We start from the raw sequence: 13,882 nt of genomic DNA, 5'->3' as shown, positions 1-13,882 counted from the left end.
CTGTCAGAACTAAAGATGCTGCAGTTCGTGGGCCATGAAGCCAGTGATGTTTCCAGTCAATAAACCACAAATGAAAGGACTGTGGTCCTGCAGGGGCATCTGTGACAGAGGCAGGCTATGTGCACTTGGACGGTGACTGGCTCAAAAGATGCTTAGAAAAATCTTCAATTACATTGGGCCAGGTCGGTGATGCTGGAGTTACCATTGCCTCTGAAAGTTGACAATTCTGAATGAGAATATCTATTTGGCTGAAAAACCTTGGGGATACATATTTTAGAGGTAAATGCATGTTTACTATGTATCTAACACGTATGCGTATGTATGCATATATATATTACATAAAGTCTTATTTACTTTATATTCAAACCTAGCTTATAACACAAAGAATTCGAATGACCTGCTGATTAACTAGTGGCCATCTCTCAAGAACATCAAACTCAGCATTTCAAAACGCAGGTCATCTCCCCCTGATCATTTCCTCCTCCCGCTGTAACGTCTCTCTTGCCGAATAGCACAACTTTCTTCTCTGTCGCTGGCACTGAATGCTGCTAACACCCTGGCTGGCTCCTGCCCATACAGCTAACACCTGCTCCCAACATTACCCCGAATCCCTGACTCCCTGTGACATGAGCCACACTGTGGCCAGAAGGATTACAACAGCTTTCTCTCTTTCATTTGCTTTTATGCAAATAATTTATGAATATATTCTTCTTGTTTAGAAAAAAAAGCAAATGAAGTAACAGCCACATGAGCCCCACCCCATTGGAAAGCTGGGTATGGGGACAGTGGCTTGCTGTTGGGCTGTGCGAGTTTCACACTTGTTATTTCTTTCTACACTTTGACACTACGTCCGAGATGTTTTCCATACCAGTTTCAATATTCTTTTTTTTTTTTTTTTTTTTTGAGATGGAGTCTCGCTCTGTCTCCCAGACTGGAGTGCAGTGGTGCAATCTCGGCTCACTGCAAGCTCCACCTCCCAGGTTCACGCCATTCTCCTGCCTCAGCCTCCTGAGCAGCTGGGACTACAGGCGTCCGCCACCATGCCCAGCTAATTTTTTGTATTTTTAGTAGAGACGGGGTTTTACCGTGTTAGCCAGGATGGTCTCCATCTCCTGACCTTGTGATCCACCCGCCTCAGCCTCCCAAAGTGCTGGGATTACAGGCTTGAGCCACCGCACCCAGCAATGTTCTCTTCTAAAGCACGAATATGACTGCGTTCCTCCAGGTTCCCAGGGCTACTGGAAAAAAACCCAAGTTCCCCTGAGCTCCCGGCCATGCCCCAGGGACCTCCCACCTGTCTGGCAGCACTCGGAGGCTCCTGCTCCTGAACCTTGGTGGCAGTCCCACCAGCGCTCTTGCTCGGACGCTCTTCCTCCTCCAACTCCTCCTCGGCTCTGGCACCTCCCAGGAAAAGGGCCTGGCTTGCCTCCCACCTGATTCCATTTATTCCTGGCAGGACAGAGCCTCCCACCTGATTCCATTTATTCCTGGCAGGACAGAGCCTCCCGCCCCCGTGGCCTCACACCTGTGGAAGGTCCTCGCTCATCTCTCCGATGGCTGGGCTCAGCAGTGCCTGGACTCTTCAACTCGAAGGGTTGACGCACAGCTCTGGTTCCAGGACCTTACGCTATGGTCACTCTAATGGATGAATTACCCATCAAACACAGCCCGTGCCAACACTAGGAAGCAGGTGAAGCAGGAGCACAACTAAGACCCAATGGCGGCCCCTCACCCCTGCTCGTCTTCCCGCCCTGCTCTCTGAAGACCTCGTTCCCACCGGTCTTTCATAAAGGAATGATGAAGAACTCGGGGATTTTAGGAAATGTTAAGTGGAAAGATACAGCAGAAGGAATAAAATTCTTAAAAGCTGGACATGAGGCTGGGTACGGTGGCTCACGCCTGTAATCCCAGCGCTTTGGGAGGCCAAGGTGGGCAGATCACGAGGTCAGGAGATCAAGACCATCCTGGCTAACATGGTGAAACCCCGTCTCTACTAAAAATACAAAAAATTAGCCAGGCGTGGTGGCGGGCGCCTGTAGTCCCAGCTACTTGGGAGGCTGAGGCAGGAGAATGGTGTGAACCTGGGAGGTGGAGCTTGCAGTGAGCTGAGATCATGCCACTGCACTCCAGCCTGGGTGACAGAGCGAGACTCTGTCTCAAAAAAAAAAAGGCTGGACATGATACACAAGGTGACCCCAGGAGACTCCTGTGCAGAGTAAAAATGCACCCCAGCACTAAACTCAGTCGCTGAAGTCCCTGCTGGATTCTCCCCACCCCCACTCCAGGTTCACCTGCACCCACCTGGAAAGAACAGTGACACAACCCCACAGCAGGAGCTCACCATCAGCGGCCGCGGCACCCCCATGTAGCTGGGCTGCCCCTGGGTTTCACAGGTGGAGAGGGAGCCTGGGAACTTGCATTTCTAGCAATTTCCAGGTGATGGGGGCACCACACTTTTAAAGAGACACAATTCTAGGTCCTGAAAGGACTTCTATTCACTTATGCATTGCTAGGATGGAGCCCTGCATTGCAAAGGGCTTTTATTCATGTGTCCTCCTTGAGCTCAGGGGCTGGCAGCACTTGGTGGGGCCCAGTAGGACGTCCCTTGCTGACTGCAGACCCACAGCCAGAGCCCTGGCCTGGATGTTTCTCACAGGAAGCCCGCAGAGCTCCTGACACCTCCCTGGAGGGATGAGAAAGCTGAGGCTCTTAGGGGGATAAACTGATTACTGGAAGGTAACAACATTAGTAAGCGGTGAAGCTGTAGTGTAAACCCTAGTCTTATTTCATTTTAACTTTCAAGCCTTCCTAATTTCCTCTATTACAATGCCTGTGCCTCAGAGTCACCAATGGGAGCTTGAAGGAAAATAATACCTGCTGAGGCCAGATGCTCATTTAATTGCCTGGGAGTGGAGACTGTTTAGTTCTAAGCCCTCCCTCTGAACTTCTGAACAGTGAGGACTGCAATTCAGCTGTCTCCTGCTGGGCCCCGCAAGGTGAAACCTGAGGAAGCCCCAGGAACATTCAGTGAGGGGTTTGGAGGGAGAAGAACACTGGTGGATGAAAAGCAAGGGGGAAATATACCAGCATTTACTGGCGGGCTGTCACCCACAGGACAGGGATGAAGACGTGCATACCTGCAATGCGGGCAGACGTGCACACCTGCAATGAGGGTTTTCACAGCCTCACAACGTGGGCTTTTGGCCTCACAGGTAAACGTCACCTGTTTCACCATTTCCTTAGGGCTGTCCGTGGGCCCTGGCACACAGCCATTAAGGGACAAAGGGCAGTTTCAGAGTCTTTCACTCAACACTCAAGCCACAGATTGTCCAAATAGCTCAGGCATCCTGGGGCTAATCCATCTGGTTTTGTTTTGGTTTTGGGAGCCCAACCCAAGGATTTCCAGGAGAAAATAGCATCTTCCTACCAAAGAAGAACCTTAACATTTGGAAAAACACCGCTTTGTAATTTGCAAAAACCCCAGTTTTCACGGAAGTGAATATCTTGTCATGAGAACCAAAAATAAAGTTGGAGATAATGAGGGAGCAGTTTCATAGGAAAGATCTGGTCATTGCTCTGACCAATTATTAAATCACTTTCTTCATATGCCATACTTTTTAACAGCTTCTTACTAAACCACAGTGCAGGTAAGAGAGTCACAGGACAGCTTCTTCCTTGAGTCAGAGTCATCCCTGGCCCACACCAGGGCCTAGCAAGCATGACTTAGGTCACCCTTATTTCCTGGCTACTTGGAGGAGCTGGATTTCCCAGTTTACAAATCTCAGCTTCCTGGGATTCTGCTCTGATAAAATCTAAATTGCATTTTTTTAAAAAAAAAAAAAGTAAGGAATAGGCCGGGCACGATGGCTCATGCCTGTAATCCCAGCACTTTGGGAGGCCAAGGTGGGCGGATCATGAGGTCAGGAGATAGAGACCATCCTGGCTAACAGGGTGAAACCCCATCTCTACTAAAAATACAAAAAAAAAAATTAGCCGGGCATGGTGGCGAGCGCCTGCAGTCCCAGCTACTTGGGAGGCTGAGGCAGGAGAATCGCTTGAACCCGGGAGGAGGAGGTTGCAGTGAGCCGAGATTGCGCCACTGCACTCCAGCCTGGTGACAGAGTGAGATTCCATCCCAAAAAAAAAAAAAAAAAAAAAAAAGTAAAGAATAGATGAACTCTAATGAAATAATCTGGGTCTATCTTTTACCTCCTCCATTGTCTGGAGTAATAAAGCTCCCTGCCTCGCCCTCTCTCACAGCACTGAGCCACTTTTCCTGAATTTTCCCACACTCCTGATCACTCACTTGTTAATTTCAATGCATAAATTCTTTTTGAGAAATAAAGTCAGTTTGCCGACTCCTCCCGCTGCTTTGTTAGAAAATGAGCTTACACCGCGCTGATCTCACTACTGCTGCCAAAGTTCCTTCTAGGGGTCTTTCCTTTGATAATGTAGGGATTATGTAGGCATGGGGAGGTGGGATGCCAAAGGCGGATTCTGTCAAGGTGCTGTTCCCTCCTTACCCCTGCCGGTTCAAAGTCATCGAACTGGGGGGCCTCTCTGACCTCCTGGACTGTGCAGACCACCGTGTCTTCTAGTAGGGTCAGGGGAGGGCTTGAGATAAATCTGTAGGGCTCTTCACTCAACCACCGGCCCACTGTCCAGCTCGGGTGCCCCAAGTGCCACCTCTGCTGGGCGCCGTGTGGATGCATCGGTGACAAGACGGGAAGCCTCTGGCCCTGGCAGAGCTTGTTCCGATCAGGAGAGACCCGAAAGCAAGAAACACAGTGAACAAATGCATGATGCCCATGGATGGATGGCCGTAAGTGCTAAGGAGAAAAATAACAAGCGGGGTGGGGGGTGTTGAGGTTGTGGAGGACAGGGAGGGGCTGCCACTGACAATCGGAGAGCCTGCAGACCTGCCTGAGAGTGACGTTTGGAGAAAGAAGGAAAGGGAAGAAGGTGAGGGAGGTTAGCCAAATGGACATCTGGGAAAGAGCTCAGGTAGCAGAGGGGCTGGGGCGGGGGTGCGGCGGCAGCCTGCTGCATTCCAGGGTCCTCAGCGTGGCTGGGACAGTGTCGGCCCTCCCCTGCACATCCCTCAGAGCCTTCACAAAAACACCCACATGGGGACCTTCTAAATACAGGCAGCACATGCCACCCATGGCCGTGACCACACTGTCCCTCAGAGGAGCTGCTGGCCACGTGCGTCCCGTCCACATGGAGATGTGCTTTAAGCTTCTTTACACACTGGGTTTCAAAGACTTACTATGGAAAACAGTGTAAAATATTAATAATCTACAATAATTGATTGTTATCAAAATAGTGGGTTGAATATAAAACATAGTTTTTTGCTCTTACCAGTTTTTTACTTTTTTTTTTTTTTTTTTTGAGATAGGGTCTCACTCTGTTGCCCAGGCTGGAGTGAACTGGTGCAGTCACAGCTAGTGAGCTGTGAGTTGGAGCCCAGCCTCCAACTCCTGGGCTCAGGCAATCTTCCCACCTCAATCTCCCACGGGGCTGGGACTGTAGGTGTGCACCGCCACGCCTGACTAATTGTTTTGTATTTTTTGTAGAGACTAGGTCTTGCCATGTTGCCCAGGCTGGCCTCAAACTCCTGGGCTCAAGTGATCCACCTGCCTTGGGCTCCTGAAGGGCTGGGATTACAGACGTCAGTCTTGGCACCCAGTGTCCCCCACTCCCGGCCCCCTGCCCCGCCTTTCTTTAATGCGGCAACTAGATCATTTAAAATTGCATATATAACACAGGCCACCCACATGCAAGCCTCACTCCTGGGAGAGTCTCCCGTTGGAGAAACCTCCAAGAAGCTGATCTGCCTGGATTTGCAAACTGCCCCACTGGCTCCAGAGGGAAGCTGCTCTGGAGTCGGCTCTTCAATACTGCCCTTGAGTATACTGTGTACCTCTTGACTTTCAACCAGCACAAAGCTCCTTATTAAACGCTGACAAAAATTCCTTCCATTCTGTTGGGAGCAGGCCCCTCAAAATCTGGCCATAAACTGACCCCAAAACTGGCCATAAACAAAATCTCTGCAGCACTGTAACACGTTCATAATGGCCCTAACGCCCAGGCTGGAAGGTTGTGGGTTTATGGGAATGAGGGCAAGGAGCACCTGGCCCACCCAGGGTGGAAAACTGCTTAAAGGCATTCTTAAGACACAAGCAGTAGCATGAGATCTGTGCCTTAAGGACATGCTCCTGCTGCAGTTAACTAGCCCAGCCTATTCCTTTAATTCGGCCCATCCCTTCATTTCCCATAAGGGATACTTTTAGTTAATTTGATATATATAGAAACAATGCTGATGACTGGCTTGCTGTTAATAAACATGTCGGTAAATCTCTGTTCTGGGCTCTCAGCTCTGAAGGCTGTGAGACCCCTAATTTCCCACTTCACACCTCTATATTTCTGTGTGTGTGTCTTTAATTCCTCTAGCACCACTGGGTTAGGGTCTCCCCGACTGAGCTGGTTGCGGCACATTCCAGGTGCCAAAATGGAATTAATTAATCTCCTATTGATAGTTTTGTGCTGGTTTTCCCACTTTTTGCTATTCTAAGCACTGCTATGAAGATTCTCCTTTAACCCCCACCTGCCTGTGTCTGTTGCAGCTCACATGCTCTATCTTCCAGCTGTAACAGCTGAGTGCCCATTCACCCCAAGCCCTGACACACTCAAGTCTCTGGGTCCCCTTGGCGGGATGTGTCTGTGGGCACAGGGCTGCCCTGCCACGTGCCCCACCCCATAACCTTCCATCTGTGGCCTGCTCCTTGTGAGACCCTAAACTTGTGGCCTCCCCTCCCCTCCTCTCCTCTCCACAAAGCCACCCTTATCGGAGACAGTCAGTCTGCTTCCCAGTTCACCCAAGGCAAAGCCAAAGTCCTCCACTGGGCCACTCTCCTCTACGGACTCCTCCCTCACTGTCAGGTCAGGTCAAAGGGCCCCAACCAGAGGTTCCCCTGGGCCCTTTCATAAGACAGGAGCTTTTCTTCTCAGGTCGGGCTACAGGCACGTCGTACCCACACCTCACCGCAGGAGTGACAGCTCCAGGCAGAAAGGGCCTGGTTCTTTTGCCAAAATCCTGCCCTGACTCACCCAAGGCAGTCCGTTAACATGCACAATGATTACAGAAACACAGAAATAAGGCTGGGTGCAGTGGCTCAAGCCTGTAATACCAGCACTTTGGGAGGCCAAGACAGGTGGATCACTTGAGGTCAGGAGTTCGAGACCAGCCTGACCAACACGGTGAAACCCATCTCTACTAACGATGCAAAAAAGATCAGGTGAGCATGGTGGTGCATGCCTGTAATCCCAGCTACTTGGGAGGCTGGGACAGGAAAATCATGTGAACCCAGGAGGCGGAGGTTGCAGTGAGCCGAGATCAAGCCACTGCACTCCAGGCTGGGCAAGAGGGCAAGATCCCGTCTCAAAACAAAAACAAAACAAAACAAAGAACAAACAAACAAAACACACACACACACACACACACACAGAAATAAAATCTTAATCATAGTAAGACACAGCTGAAAAGATATGAAGGACTGACTCCCCGAGGCTACTGCATGCCACCCTTTCAATCATTTTCCATTCAGAAAACTTCGGATCAGATCATTTACATATGTATGTTTAGACAAGGGGTCCTATATTAATGAATCTTCTCTGTCAAAATCCTGGTCAAAGTCAGAAAACAATCCCATGGGACTCCTGGGAGCATCTCACATTGGGGAAACCTGGAGAAGTGGAGAAGCTGATCTGCCCGATTTGCAAACCGCCCCACTGGCCCAAGGGGGTCCAGCAGCACCGGCGCCCTCCCCGTGAGAGTCGGAGCCTCACTCAGACCCACACAGTCAGGATCTACACCTCCGCAGGCTCCCCTAGGCGTCTCTGGGCACACGGAGGCTGGGAAAATAGCACATGGGCCCTGGGGTTGGGGGTCCCAGCACAGTCCAGCCTATTCTCTTTTGCCTCCTGAACACTTTCACTGTGGATGTGTTAGGGAAGAGGGGAGAGAAGACAGAGACAGGGAGAGGAGACAGAGACTGAGTGATGCCTCCATTCTGCAGAGGAAAACATCAAGACCCTATCTCAGCACTCAGCACTCAGCACCCTGCTGACCCAGACAGCAGGGCCAGGGCCAGGACCTATAAATAAGTCTCTGCCTCTCAGTGCTCTGGTCTGCCATGTGTCTGGCTGCCTCTTACATCCTGACAAGCACAATGACTGTAATTCCAAACACAGGAGTGGGAGTTGGGGGTGAAGACGGAGAGAACCGAGGAGTGGGGAGGGAAACTGTAGCCTTTGGGCAGCTACTCTCTAATAAACAAAAACACAACACCAGAAAGGGCTTGTGGAAAAGAAACACAAAACGGAACCCAACTACTGACATACGGCCCTCTGTTCTATATTCACCCGAACGTTCTTAGCCGAAACGCCATTGTGAACATGCAATCTGGTATCCTGATGTTTGCCCTGACCACGTTACCGTATCTTCACCTTTCTAATTTTAATTGCTTCTGATGGCCCATCAGATTGGTAGAGCCCTAATTATTTAAAGAGCCCTAAGTCTCCCTGATAAAAGGTTGGAGTCCTGTATCAAAAGCTTTTAGCTTTCTGTAACCAAGGGGGAAAACATGCTTCTTTTGAAAGATGACAAAATGTCTAGTTTCGAAGGGTCATTCGAGTATGGCACACAAAACGGTCTGCATTCACAGAAAATGATGCCATTACACAAATCTCCCACTGTGCCACAGGATGACACCATCATTCCAACACACTGCCTCCCAGACCCAGTAATTTTTGCAAAATTAATTACTGCACTTTACACTGAAAAGATCCCATCAAATAATGTATGTGCACAGGAAGGTAAGGGGCTCAGAGCTATGGGAGGCAAAATGGCACTGTTCTCAGTTTTCCCTTCCACCCTACTGGGCTCTGAAGCCAGCATTGCTTCAGACACCAAAGGTGCCCATGTGGGGTTCAAGCCTGGTGTCCAATAAATATGTGTGTCATTGACCTAATGCACGTCCAGTCAATGGAAACCTCACACTTCTGACTTTGGTTTTAAGGTTCTAATCTTGAAGTCTTAACAGTTTACACATATTGACCTGAGGATATTGTATACTTTTAATTAGACAGGGTTGAATTCCTCTAAAGGACTTCATGGACGAAGAAGACAGCTAGAACCCCTGGTTTCCTGCTCCTCAGTGGAGATTCCAGGCAGGAGGCAGGCAGCAAACACTTGCATTCCTGCCAAGCGCCAGGCATGGTGCTGGGCGCGGGAAAGACACCAGTGAAGACGCAGGTACGCGCAGCCCTGAACATCCCTGCTGCAGCCACAGGGCCCGGCCCCACCACGGAGCTCTGTGAACTCAGGGAAGCTGATGCAACTCAGGCGCCCCTTGCTCATGTGTAAAATGGGGATAAGTCATTGCCCAGGATCACTGAGGCCCTGCCACATAACAAAGAGTCATTAATGCTAGTTATTCTCACTAGGATTGGAAAGGTTTGTACTTATTCAATTTATGTGGACTTTCTATAAATACTGTATTGATATTCACCTCACCACAGGCAAAAAGGATGCAGCTTTCACATCCAGCCTACCGTAAGGATGCACCTGGACTTCCCAGTACACTCAGCTCCACCAGGCACCAGGACCTGCAGAAGCCACAACCTGTGACTAAGACAATGAGTCACTCTTGGTGTGTGGCACAGTGTTCTGTAGCAGTGGGGACTTAGTCATGGTAAGTCCGCCATTCAGAGTTATGGAGCTTATTTTAGATTGAGTGAAAATCAATTTAAGTTTCCAGACATGTCTTGGGACAACAGAAGATACATAAAGAGGCATAAGAAAAGAAAAAAAAAAAAGCCTGAGACAGAAGATATCCAAACAAGTAGAAAAAACAAACAAACAAACAAACAAAAACAGCCTGAGAAATACTTTCTTCATTCAAGGCCCAGGGAGTCAGGAATATAGAAAAGAGATTTTCAATTGGATCTTATAATTAAATAATATACACTCTACTGAGGGAAGAAAAAGCAGCCCATCACATAATATCGTTCTTGCCACCTGGACTCCTATCACTATACAAAGGCATTTTCCGTTCCCCTAACAAAACCACCCAAAGAATATCTGTGTAATTTTGGGCAAATCAGGTTTTGCTCACTTTTGAGCATTAACTAGATAAAGCAGCTTCACCAAGAAAGGCCCCTGAAAAACATGGTGGAGATGGTGGAGGCCTGACATGATGGCTCGTGTCTGTAGTCCCAGCTCTTTGGGAGGCCAAGGCAGGAGGATCACTAGAGGAGGCCAGGAGTTCAAGGCCAGTCTCGGCAGCATAGTGAGATCCTGTCTCTACAATAATAATAATAATAATAATAATAATAATAATAATAATAATTAGCTGGTCATGATGGTGCATTCCTGTCTTCCCAGCTACTCAGAAGGTTGAGGCAGGAGGATCACTTGAGCCCAGGAGTTTGAGGCCGCAGTGAGCTATGATGGCACCACTACACTCCCGCCTGGGTGACACAGCCAGACAAAAGTACTCTTCGTGGTCTACGGGAGAGTACAATATTGGGAATTAAGATCTGTTTTGCTCCTATCTCAATCACTTATGCACCTCATGCCCTTACCTAACTTACTTTTCTTTCTGAGTCTTTCTCCCCACTTCCAAAATGAGGACATGCCTCTCTTGGGATCATGTATTTAGGCTTGGAGATAAGAAGTGTAAAGCTCTTAGAATACAGAATATTTCCAACAAATGGTAGCTATGGCCATCTTAATATATGGAATTTTACCATAATTTCACATCTGACAGAAAATTCCCCTGAAATTAATACGTGAATGTGAATGTGTTCTCTCATCTCTAGCTACAAGCAATAGTCTTCTATGTCAGGGAAAATCAAGTATTAATATAGAATCAGAATAAAATGGTAAAAGAATGGGGACACTCAGATATTCTCGAGGAATAACCTACTTACTGTAAGGGTTTGTAAATCTGTGGCAGCTAAGACCAGGCCCTCTGAGTACATCTGGAGGTGAACTTCCTTAAAAGAAATGCGTCCAAATGCTCCAACAGGTTCAAGATCGTATCACCGAAGGGTAAAGCTCTTTACAGAGTCTAAAAAAAATTGTGACTTCAGCTCTGCCAGGGAAAGAGTGCCCAGGCGACCCGCCATGGCGGGCTTCCCCAGGGACAGCCCAGGTGTGACCCATGTGGGCTCAAGGCCACCATATTTGATGCCACCTGCAGAGCTGAGGGCAGCTGTCTCCTATGAAGCCGAGGTTGCAGCAACCAAGCCGCGTTCCCCACATAATATTGGTTTCCAAAGTATCTTTTTCCCCAGAAAAGAAAAGGCGTGGACTTACTAACCTTCAATATGTCTAACTCCTCCCAGGTGGCAAAACCAGGGTAACAGAGAACACCGCGATTCTGCCAGTGTATCCTAATCTCACATGCCTGTACACAAACTCCCGCGCATTTTAGCAAGCTTTTGGACATGGAGCTCAAAGGAATGACCCATAAATATTTTCCAATATATACAGTATCTTAATTTTTTTTCTTTCTTTTTAATTTTATTGTAGACAGAGTCTCACTATGTTGCCCAGGCTGCTCTGGAACTCCTCGGCTCAAGCGAGCCTCCTGCCTCGGCCTCCCAAAGCACTGGGATGACAAGCATGAGCCACCGTGCAGGGCCCACAGCACCTAAATTCCAAAATAACCTTGAAACTCTGACTTTCCACCCGCCCTGGTGGCTTCCAGAGATCAGTTCCTCTTCCTGTGCCAAAGGTTTCTTGTCTTTCGCGGCCCAGGTAAGGTCACTCAAGGTGCTCCCTCTGCTTCTGAAGGCCTTTGACTGAGAAGCCACTCTGGGTCCTATCCCGACCCCAAGGCAGCTCCATTCGTACCCGCACACCTCCGGGCCGGTTTAAGTCACGCGGGCCAGGCTATTTCCACTTCACTCTCCTGTTTCTTCAGTCCCATCCTCTGCTGCATCACGTTTTCTTTCTCTGAGAACCCAGCCCTGCAGGAGGAACGTTGATGCTGGGGTCCTTTTACTGGAATGCTAGCGCCAGAGCACTTCCCAGGGGCGCTGCAGGGCGGGCTGCGGGGCGGGGCCTGGCGCTGCCACCCGGGTCTCCCGCGGGGGGCGCTGGGCCTGGGGAGGCTGCGCTGCGGGCCTGGGGAGCGCGCGGCGCACGGGTGTCGGGGCCGGGGCACGTGGAGACGACGGGCCGGGCATCACGTAGGCGCTCGCGGCGGGCGGGGCGGCGCCCACAGCGCCTCAACCTGCGGCACCCGCGCCCGCTCCGCGCGCTCAAGGGCGAAGGGAAGGTCACCCGCGCCGTGGGCGGGGGGTGCATCCCCGCTTCATCCCTGTGCAGTGCGCGGTCCCGAAACGGGAGGAAATCCGCCATCCGGGCCTTTCCACGCATCTGCGGCAGGAGGAACCGGGAAAACAAAAATCAAAACCCAGCTCGGGGCGCGCCGCGTCTCCAGCCTGCGCGATCGCTAAGGCTCCCAGGTTGCGTTCGCCTGGGAAGCGCCGATCTACCCGCCAGGGATTGGACGGATCGGGACACTCCATCGTCCGGGCACCGGCGCCCCCACGTGCACCCGGGGCCTGGGGCGCGCCGAGTCTCCGCCACCTTCCGCTCTTCAATATTAAATATCCTCCCGGCGCGCCCGCGTCCGTGGGCCCAGCCTCGGGCCCCTCCTAGAGAGCAGCTTCCACATTGCAGGGCAGGGAAGCCCGGAGCCCGCGCCGCGGCGCCGCTGACATTCCGGAGTCCCCGCTTCCCGATCCTTCCCGTCTGCGGAGGCTGGCGGGGAGGGCCTGGGACCCATTTTGGTTTTCGTTTTTGTCACGAGCCGGAAGGCGACAGCACATGCGAGCGCAGGAAACCCTTTTTAAAAATCTCCCAGCGGAAACGCGAGGGGCTGCCGGACCGCCCTGGAGACGCCAGGCGGGAACCCCGCGCACCCCCGCCGCGTCCCGCATTGCAGCAGCCGGGACCCCGCCCACGCCGCGCGGGGCACGAGGCGACAGGAGGCGCGCGGGGACCCAGCCGTTTCTTCCTCGACATTCTAGGGGGTGGCGTGCAGCGGAGTTGGGGGGCGGGGGGCACTTAGGAAGTGATCGCGCTGTACCCACGCTTAGGAGGGGACGCCCGGCCCCGTCCTACAGCTCAGAGGCAGAACGACCCCCGAGGGCGCTTCAGGCGACTCCCTCTGCCAGGTTCAATTTAAAACAAAACCGAAGGTGGAAAGCTCACTGATCTTCCGGATGGAGGTTCCTACCGCCATGTCCCTTCCTCCCCCGCCCCACCGGGCAAGGACCCCGGGGCTGCCTCGCCGGCTCATGCCGCCCCGCAGGTACCCCTGCCGCTTCCGGGCGCGAGCTTCTTCCCGGTTCTTCCCATCACTTCCCCGCTCTTCTCCCCGGTTCTCCCCATCGCTTCGCCACCTTTCCCCGGGTCCCCCCCATCGCTTCCCCCCTCTTCTCTCCTGTCCCCCCATCGCCTTCGCCCGGTTCTCCCCAGCTCCGTCCGTCCCTCCCTCGCCGCCGGGAGGGGGGCGCGCACCTTGAGCATCCCCGCCGCTGGTCAGCACGCCGATGGCCTTGCCGGCCCCGGAGAGGTGCTCCAGGAACTTCCGCAAGGAGCCCTTGGGGGCCCGGGAGTCGTCCGCGTCCATGGCGAGGAGGCCGAGGGGAGCAGCTCGTCCGGGTGCGCAGCAGGCAATGGGGACCCTGCCCGCGCGCGCCCGACTGGGAACCGCCGCCCCGCCGGCGCCCCCGCCCGGCCCCAGCGCCAATGGGCGATGACGGGCGGGGCCCGAGCGTATGGGAGGGGCTGCGGGGGAGG

At 51.8% G+C, this 13,882-nt stretch overlaps 2 protein-coding genes across 4 annotated transcripts in view; both read right to left on the bottom strand.

The window, feature by feature from the left end:
• Window positions 1-13,842, bottom strand: part of PFKP (phosphofructokinase, platelet) — a 75,035-nt gene extending 61,193 nt beyond the window's left edge. For all 3 annotated transcript variants that reach the window (XM_055353368.2, XM_031015326.3, XM_031015327.3), the window contains exon 1: window positions 13,601-13,842. In XM_055353368.2, the coding sequence (XP_055209343.1) occupies window positions 13,601-13,712 (112 nt within the window). In that variant the 5' untranslated portion in view covers window positions 13,713-13,842. The remainder of the gene's footprint in view (window positions 1-13,600) is intronic.
• Window positions 11,924-13,592, bottom strand: LOC134759194 (early growth response protein 4-like). Its single transcript, XM_063709847.1, has one exon. It carries the CDS (start codon window positions 12,449-12,451, stop codon window positions 12,071-12,073), a length of 381 nt encoding a protein of 126 aa, XP_063565917.1. The 5' UTR covers window positions 12,452-13,592; the 3' UTR covers window positions 11,924-12,070.
• Window positions 13,843-13,882: the final 40 nt, after the last annotated feature.

The sequence above is a fragment of the Gorilla gorilla genome, chromosome 8, assembly GCF_029281585.2.
Source record: "Gorilla gorilla gorilla isolate KB3781 chromosome 8, NHGRI_mGorGor1-v2.1_pri, whole genome shotgun sequence".
In the NCBI taxonomy this organism is placed as follows: Eukaryota; Metazoa; Chordata; class Mammalia; order Primates; family Hominidae; genus Gorilla; species Gorilla gorilla.
The sequence above is the reverse complement of the archived record's forward strand: the minus strand, read 5'-3'. Positions and strand labels throughout refer to the sequence as shown.